At 38.0% G+C, this 8,767-nt stretch overlaps 1 protein-coding gene across 1 annotated transcript; it reads right to left on the bottom strand.

The window, feature by feature from the left end:
• Positions 1-1,594: 1,594 nt before the first annotated feature.
• arpc1a (actin related protein 2/3 complex, subunit 1A) lies at positions 1,595-8,580 on the bottom strand. The gene is made up of 11 exons (XM_014011386.1): positions 8,291-8,580; positions 7,527-7,623; positions 7,178-7,282; positions 6,324-6,546; positions 6,042-6,149; positions 5,795-5,898; positions 5,600-5,708; positions 4,263-4,338; positions 3,985-4,178; positions 2,532-2,622; positions 1,595-2,438 (listed from the first exon to the last, which is right to left on the bottom strand). Exons 2-11 carry the CDS (start codon positions 7,588-7,590, stop codon positions 2,400-2,402), a joined length of 1,113 nt encoding a protein of 370 aa, XP_013866840.1. The 5' UTR covers positions 7,591-7,623; positions 8,291-8,580; the 3' UTR covers positions 1,595-2,399.
• Positions 8,581-8,767: the final 187 nt, after the last annotated feature.

Genomic DNA, 8,767 nt, shown 5'->3' with positions numbered 1-8,767 from the left:
ATATATACCAGTGTGAACAAAAATATACATAATCCACAAAGGCAAAAAACAAATCAAATATTAATAAATGTCAGGTGATCAATGCAACTCTAAATTATCTTAAAAGTTCAAGAAAAGCATTAATTTTTTTAACGTCTGCTTTAGAGAACTAGTTATTAGTTTTTAGTTTTGAAGTTCTTGTAGCCTCCCAGAGGGTAGAAGAGCAGACGGCTCATAAAACGTCCAAAACAAAGTTTTAAATCACTAGCAATGAAACCTGTTTAAAATCCTCATTTAATAATATAATTTATATATTTGTACAGTTAGGTCCATATATATTTGGACATTTTCCTAATTTTTAGTTCTGTACATTACCACAATACATTTTGAAGAAAACATTTCAGAAGCAGTTGAAGTTCAGACTCAGCTTTATTTCAGTGAGTTGAACAAACTGATTGCATAAAAATGTGAGGAACTAAAGCATCTTTTAAACAAATTTGATACATTTCTACAAAAGTATTTGGATAAATAATTGTAAATAAAATGTTTATTTCTAATACTTTGTTGAAAACCCTTTGTTGGCAATGACTGCCTGAAGTCTTGAACTCATGGACATCACCAGATGCTGGGTTTCCTTTTTAATGCTCTGCCAGGTCTTCACTGCAGTGGTTTCCAGTTGCTGTTTGTTTGTGGACCTTCCTGTCTGAAGTTTAGTCTTTAACAAGTGAAATGCTGCTCATTAGGGCTGAGATCAGGTGACTGACTTGAACATTTAAGAATATTTCACTCCTTTGCTTTATTAAAATCCTGGTTTGCTTTGGCTTTGTTATGTCATTGTCCATCTGTACAGTATTATGAAACAGAATGCCTTTGAATGCATCCAGCTGCTTCTGCCCTGTGTCACAGCACCAATAAACACTAATGAGCCTGTCTTAAAGAAATGTTACCATTTTTAGGGAATGAAAAATAACTATATGACCCACAAATGGTGTTGTAGCACCAAGGAGGTAATAGCTAAAAAACAAAGGAACAATGCATCTCAGCTCCAGTCAGGTCTTGGATGTTATTTTTCCTCTTTATCACATGACTTTTAGATACTTTTTATCTGCTGATTCTTAGGTCTGACTATTCTATTCTTCCATTGTCCTCCACTTGTTGACTTTATTTTTAATTATTTTATGTATAAACGGAACAATTGGCTGCTGTGATCATGTATAAAGAATGGTCAGAAAATGGGTGAAAAAGCAGCTAAATACCAGAGGAAAAACTGATACCCATTCAGGACTGAATTCTGATTGGAAACACTTTTCAAAGGATTAAAAATCAGGCTTAATGGAAGGAAGTTTAATAAGTTCGGGGTTCTTTAAAAATGTGACGCTGGTATTATTAATCATTTACAGAAAAGTGGAGAAGGAAACCTCACTAAAATTATGTAACCCTTGAAGCATGCTTGAATCTCGAGAAAATGCAACTAACTTTGAACTAATAACTTTAATGCAACACTCAACACGATACATTCAGCCAGCATATTTACTATCTGAACATTCAGAAATTAAACCCTAAACACACACACACACACACACACACACACTAAAAAAAGCACTTCAGTTAGTCGTGTTGTGTAAATGTTCTTCATCTTTATTTCATGTCTAACTCATGATCAGTTACATAGAAATCCTCCATCGTGTGTGTTTCTAGTGTTTCAGCTACAGAGCCCAATGCTGGCCAGCCATGACTCCACACACAGTTGAAACAGCCTCTTCCTTCTTTTCACCGTCAGATTCTGTACAGGTTTTAACAGAAAACCATCAACATGTACTCAGAATATTCATGAGCCCAGGTCTTAAACCAAAAAAAAAAAAAACTAATTTCACCAACTGAAAGAGATACCATCCTCCAGTGAGAAAACAGATCCCATCACCGAACGTACAGTACTCAACACCTATATTGAAATATCATGTCATGGTTGCTCCGAGGTGAAATACAGTCTGATTTTTGGATAAAACGCACCGTTTAGTGTTTCGCTTTTGGTACTGGAGGTTAGAGAACATAAAAACACACACTTCACATCACGTTTATTACGTGTCAGAAAACCATCCCACTTTACACCTGGTTAATCTTCATTTAAAAGCAAACAAAAAATATATATAATCAGTGATCTCACACGTCAGCTTAGTGTGTTTAGTGTTTGTGTTTTGAGAGTGTGTGTGTGTGTAATTGTGAGCATGTAAGTACACACTCACACGAGTGTATATATGGTCTGATCAGTGCTTTAGCAGACACTCAATAAGGTGGTCAGTTATGTACGTTACTGGCTGCGTCACACGGGTGGAGAGGCTGAGATAGAGAGGGGGGTGGGGGGAGTGAGCGAGAGGGAAAAGGGAGCTCGCAGTGTCTCTTCATTCATTCATATAAAGTCTTCACATGATGGGCAGACCCCGGATAGAAGCTTCTAGGCTCTGAGGACATAAACACAAGAAGGAGTCGGTGCCAAATGATGCGAAAAGGAAATAATTTTGTTTTTAAATCGTCAACATAAAAAAAAAAGTTACCTTGAAGTCCCAAATGGTCATCGCTCCATCTATGCCTGTGGTGCAGAACTTGCGACAATCCCTTTTGTCCCCTTCATAGATAGACACTTGGCTAAAAAAAACAAAGATTGTTGTAAATCCCTCTTTGAGACATTTCAGTTTGAAAAAATAATCTAATTCTGACAAGATTGACAAATTAATGGCTATTCTAAGAGGGGCCAAAACCACTGCCATCTTAAAACTACAGTTTAAAAAAAAATGCTCCAAATGCAATTTTATAAACCTTTACATTATGTTAAGTTTTTCCTGTCATGGATAACCTGTCAGAAATATCTTTCCRCCAGAAGTGCACCATGTTTTACCAAGTGTGCTACAGTTAGCTGCTGCTAGCTGCCATTTGTGTTTGCAAATAACAGTGCAACGAAAAACTGATGGTAAATTTTGTAAAGATAGTGTCACCATGAACTGCTGCAAATTTTTAGCACGAGATGTTTTCAGATGGACTAGCCACCAACTTCTCAATCTACCCAAAATTAAACACTATGTCTCCAAACTGATGTTGTTTATAGTTACCTACAACAGGTAAGATATTGTTCATAACACTTGTACAGAACCCCAATCAAAAGCTCTGAACTATTGCTTTAATATTTAGACAACTATAATATTATACTGTATTTTCAGAAGTGAGAGCCTAAATGTGTAAAACCTCCAGGATATTACTGATCAGGAAACACATCAGCTCACAATAAGCTTTAAAATAAAAAAGAAACAGAATCTCTTTATGTTTGAACTGAGCTAAAAAAAAACATTTTATACTAAACTAACAGCAGGAGTTCTGGTGCTTGACAGAACCAAGCTGGCCATCTTTCTTATAAGAAATAATTCAGGTAGAAACTCTCAGTCTGGGCTTTAAGTATCATTAAAAAAAGGCAATATCCAAATATGAACAAAATTAAAGAGCAAGAACTTGATTAAGTGTCAAATAATGGATGAAGATCTGAAAAAAATCTGAAATTTGTTTTTTTGGCCTTTTGTTTGGAACAAAAGTATCAGTAAGTAAACTGATATTTATAGCAGAATTTTAGCACAGATGGGATTTTTATGTTTTGCTGCATGTTGGCTTGTAACCCGTCACAGACGATGAGCAGCAGCTCTGAAAGACATGATTGGGGTAAAAGAAGACTGTTTCATTACTAAAATGTTACAAGGAGTTTCCAATATTATTTTGGCATTTTAATAATCAGGGGCCTCATGCATAAAGGACTGCGCAGCTTTCACACTAAAAGTAGACGTACGGACGAATTTAGAAAAGTGTGCCGCACCAAAAAAATTCAAATGTATAAAACTGTGCGCACGCAGGTTCCTGCGCACCTTTTCTTTATACATCTCAACTTCGCACTACAGAATTTGAAGCACACCTTTTTGCATTCATAATATCTTCACTATCTGCGTCTACATTTGGTGTGTGACCTACGTGATGCTGTTCTGGTGCAGTGTTTCCAGGGTTGTGTTGCGGTCCTCGGTGGTGGCTCTCTTGTCCATGTTCCTGAAGCGCTCCATAGCCGACATGTTCCTCTGGATGCTCTGCTTGGGGAGGTCGAGCTTCGACACAAAYGTCATTGTTCCACCATCGTCACAACGGAACAGCATAGGGCAACAGTCGTGGCCCTGATGGTGCAAACATTCATTTTTGTTATTAATATTATTTCCACTCAGGTCTGAGGATAAAAATGTTTAGTGTGTTAATCTTACTGCTGCTACTAGACTGTTCTCTGAGATGAAAATGACGCTGAGGAGAGGAAGGAACTCTGTCTTTAGCTGTGAGGGACTGAACACACAGAGAGCAGAGTACAAACATTCAAATGTGGTCTGCTGTTCATTCTTTTTGTATTTCTTCAACAAACTAAGAAACCTATTTGCTCAGCTAACTTGTATTAACATTCATTCTAATTATAGGAATTCATCAGTAATTTAACAAACCATTAAAAAGTAAAACATCTATTCTCGCTTGTAAAAAATGACACAACCACATTCTCTTTTTTATGCAATGGACAGGTTTTTAAAATAAGTGCACCAGCAATTTAAATTTAATGAAAGAGACTTATTGAGAATTATTTACTTATTCATGATCAGATGTATGACACAAATAATCCCTCTCGCTCTCTTAAAGCCAGCTTGGTTTTAAAGACAAGTATTTGATCATATTTTTACTCAGTCAGAGGAAAAAAAATCAACAATTCAGTTTATTTTGCTGCGTTGCTGCATTGCTGTGTATTCACAGCATCATTGTTGGTCATTTAAGGATCATCTTTTAATTTAAACAACAAAAAAAGACAACTTTTGCCCATCTTATGAATAAGCTTTATGCTAGGGCTGTGTATTGGCAAGAATTTGGTGATACGTTACATATCATGACAGAGGGGTCACGATATATCACGATATATTGCGATACTGTAAACAAGGCGATATATAAGATAAGTATTGCAATATATTGCAATTTTTTTGTCCAAAAATTCTATTAAATAAAAACCTCTTACTGGAAAAAAAATGAAAAACCAAAATTCATTGTCTCAGAAAATTCTAATATTACATAGACATATTTTTGATACATTTAGCTGTGTTCTGCTTTGTTTGTATTTTATTTTGTTTGTTTCCTATTTCTTATTTCATCCATGTTTTCAATTATTAGACTAAATTTTGCCAATAAATAGTTTGAAAATGGATTTTTTGCAGCTTTTAGTTTTTAATGTTAATTCACAAAATGGTCACCCAACACTTAACAATAGCCTCTACCTCAAGAGGTAAATGAACCAAATGGCTGGCTCACTGCTGCCAACTAGTGGYCAGAGGCTGAACTACAACATAAAAATGAACGGCTGGCAGGAAAGTTGACATTTTAAACCTTAATAAAAAAATCGATACAGGGCTTTTGAATATCGATAYGGTATCGGGAAATGAAATATCGCGATATTTCAGYGTATCGATATTTTCTTACACCCCTACTTTATGCAGGTAAAGTTATTAACAATAAACATTTGTTTTCCCACAAAATAATAAAACTTGGGCGGAATAAGTAGAAATAATCCTACCTGGCAGTCTTGGAGCTGTCTACCACAGTAACAGTGCTGTCATGGCTGACCCAGGCCAGACGGTTCCCAGAGGCTGAGAAAGAAACAGAGTGAACCCATCCCCCTCCCCCTAACACACACACACAGCACAAAAAAAACAACAGTTTAGTTTTAAGATTTATGACAAGTCACGTGAACGAGGACATAAATACAGACCTGCTCCCCCAAATTCTGCTAGCACGGCCCCAAATGGCATCTTGCTGCCCCAGGGTGTGGGGCCTGGTTTCTCCTCCACCTCCTTAATGTAGGCTGAGAAAACCCTGGAGGCCCAAGAGGGAGGGGGGCCAAGAGAAGGAAATAGAAATCAGAAGAAGTAATGAGGCTGGTCAGTTTTTAGTCATCACACCTTCAGTTTTTATTTAAGCATTTTGTGTTTTAACTTATTTCTGTAGATTTATTTTACCTGCATTTAAAGTCACATGAACCAGCTGCCAGGAGGAYATTGTTGGGATGCCAGTCTAGACTGAGGATGGTGGAGCGGATTGGCTTCTTTATGTGCTTACTCACCCACCTGACCCAYGAGAAAAAGAAACATTTAACAAACACAGCTTTAAGAAAATGTCACATTACATATATTACTGTAAAAATAACAGATTCAGACTAAATAGTTCAGTTAAACAGAACATGAAGAACTGAATGTTTCAAATTCCTTTAGAGAATGCTAACACTGATGTGAAGTTCTCACCAATCATTCTCAGACTCAAAGTAGCAGACAGAGATAAGTCGAGCTCCACTGCCAACAGCAAACTTGTTCTCTAGTGGTGACCACTTGACAAAGGTGGCCGCTCGGTTGATCCTGAGGATGACCAGTGTGGGCTTCCACACTCCTTCTTTCTGAGACCACACATAGGCATTTCGGTCTGCTCCACACGTCACTATACGGTCACTTTTGGGAGCCCAGTCAATACCTAGAACAGGAGTACAAAACAGAGGTTTAAGTGCAAGTACTTAAAACTACCGGTTTTCAGAAGAAACTTGAGCAAATATTTGATAAACTGAGGATATTTAATCTTAATATACTTTTTGTAAACATGCATCCTTTTGCTTTGTATTTATTATAGACATGGATAAACAAAGGTCAGCAAGAGGACAAATGCAAGTGCAACACCATGATTATTTTAAAAAATGGCTTACAAGGCAATGTCTCTACATTTAGACAAGGCCCCATTCAAGCAGCAAAAAGAATCTTTTCATTCAAGACCACTCACATTGTGAATGTTGTCATTGTTCAAACATTCAATCAARTCCAGATATGTTCAGACATTTGTTACACTACTTCTCATCAGCTAACAAAATAAACACTGCACAGTTAAAGTCYTCTACCAATGTGACCCCAGTTATCAAGTTGGGAGACTATTTTAGACAAGAGCGTAGTTTGCTTTTAAGGCCCAGTTTGCACAACTCTCACTCAGCACATTTAGTTTGGTTCAAAATACAACACTTTAAACAACAGAGCGATAGTTTGACATTTCCTATCTGGCAGCTCCCACTGGCATGGAAACTACAGCAGATTCAACAAGCACTGTCAAATCAAATTACCTGTTATGTGACCATTGTGCTCCTTCAGTTCATGGGTTTTCACCCACTGGTTGCCACTCTTCTTGTAGATATGAACTTCATGGTTGTTAGGACTAATGGCAATCTCTGAAGCCGAAAAGAAAAGAAGCCAAGCAGGTTAACACAATAGCACACTGACGACAAACTAGTTAGACAAGATTTGTAAATCTGTCAAAAGCTGAGAACTCCTTACTGATCAACTTTTTTTCTTTACCTGCAGTAACTAGCATATGTTTGTTTTAACAACTTGTTACTTGATATGCTTTCAGACAAAAAGAGATGTTCTAATCGGGGTGCTTCTACAATAAACACAGTGAAATTTGAGCCTTACGTGTCCTGTCACGATTCCAAGCATGGCAGGTGATAGGTTCCAACAGAAACTGATGAAGGGACATCTTGCCTGGGTGTGGTCCTTAAGTGTAACTCTTCTGCACAGTCACCAAAGCAAAACTTAGTTAGCAACTAGCCACAGCAGCCCCTGAGCAAACAGCTGACCCCAACTTTGCATCTACCGGAATGATTGGACGAGATATGAAAACATACCACTGACGACAGACAAAATGCCAACATGATTACCACAAATCGATCAATGACACCTTTGACGTCATGATATTCAGGTTATACTTAAATAGCAGTTAGCTTGAATWCATACGCCAACACTAAATCTGTCAAAACACTGAGCTCTGGCCGCCTCTGTTAAACTGTGTGGACAATAAAACGTTTACCAGCTAAATTTGAAACAAGTTTATATATTTTAAATTATTCTCATGCTATTTCTTCACTTTTGTGAGCAGGAGTTAACCAGGTTAGCTGGWGGTGGGTTGCTGAAACACACACGGTAGGGTTGGTTGCCTGACTGACTAGGTTATCATCACCAACTAGTCATGAAACATTAATGTTAMAACAAGCATTTTAAGATTAAGTTCAATATGTACAGAGGTTAAAATGAGTGACAGCCAGATGAGACTTGTTAAAAACAATTATCTAGCCCTACGTACACGTTTACCGGGGTGGCCTACCTCCCGGTTTTCAGACCGCGGCGTTTCCTCGGAGGAAACGCTTCATTTCATCTCGCTAGCCCTCATGCTAACTTACCTCGTCAGTCCGGTTCTCCGGGTTAGCCGGCGAGCTAAGACACTGTCGGGGGGGGGGAAGAGGTTATAGATCAGGAGTGGACTTGAATTCGCGGACTCTGGTCAGTCGACACGAATTCGTCCAGGAATGTTGAAGGAATGTCAAGACGGCCAGTAAGATGTGACCGGGAGCATCCGGTGGCTAAGTTCGGCAGCAAAACCCGCGGATAACCTGGCTGACAGTTAGCTTAGCATCATCACGCTAAGCTCTTACATTCAACTGAATAACCCCGTTCACGGCGACGTCTCTACAACCAGGGCGAAAGAGCGCCTCTAGCGGCTTGAAGAGGAACCTGCCGAGTGACATTCACAGGAGGAAGATAATTTTTTTCTAGTTTAAGTAATAGTTACAACGGTAGAAGATTAGGATGGATAGATAGATAGATAGATAGATAGATAGATAGATAGATAGATAGATAGATAGATAGATAGATAGATA

Source organism: Austrofundulus limnaeus, unplaced genomic scaffold, assembly GCF_001266775.1.
Source record: "Austrofundulus limnaeus strain Quisiro unplaced genomic scaffold, Austrofundulus_limnaeus-1.0 Scaffold80, whole genome shotgun sequence".
In the NCBI taxonomy this organism is placed as follows: Eukaryota; Metazoa; Chordata; class Actinopteri; order Cyprinodontiformes; family Rivulidae; genus Austrofundulus; species Austrofundulus limnaeus.
Note: the sequence above shows the minus strand (reverse complement) of the source record. Positions and strands in the feature narration are given on the sequence as shown.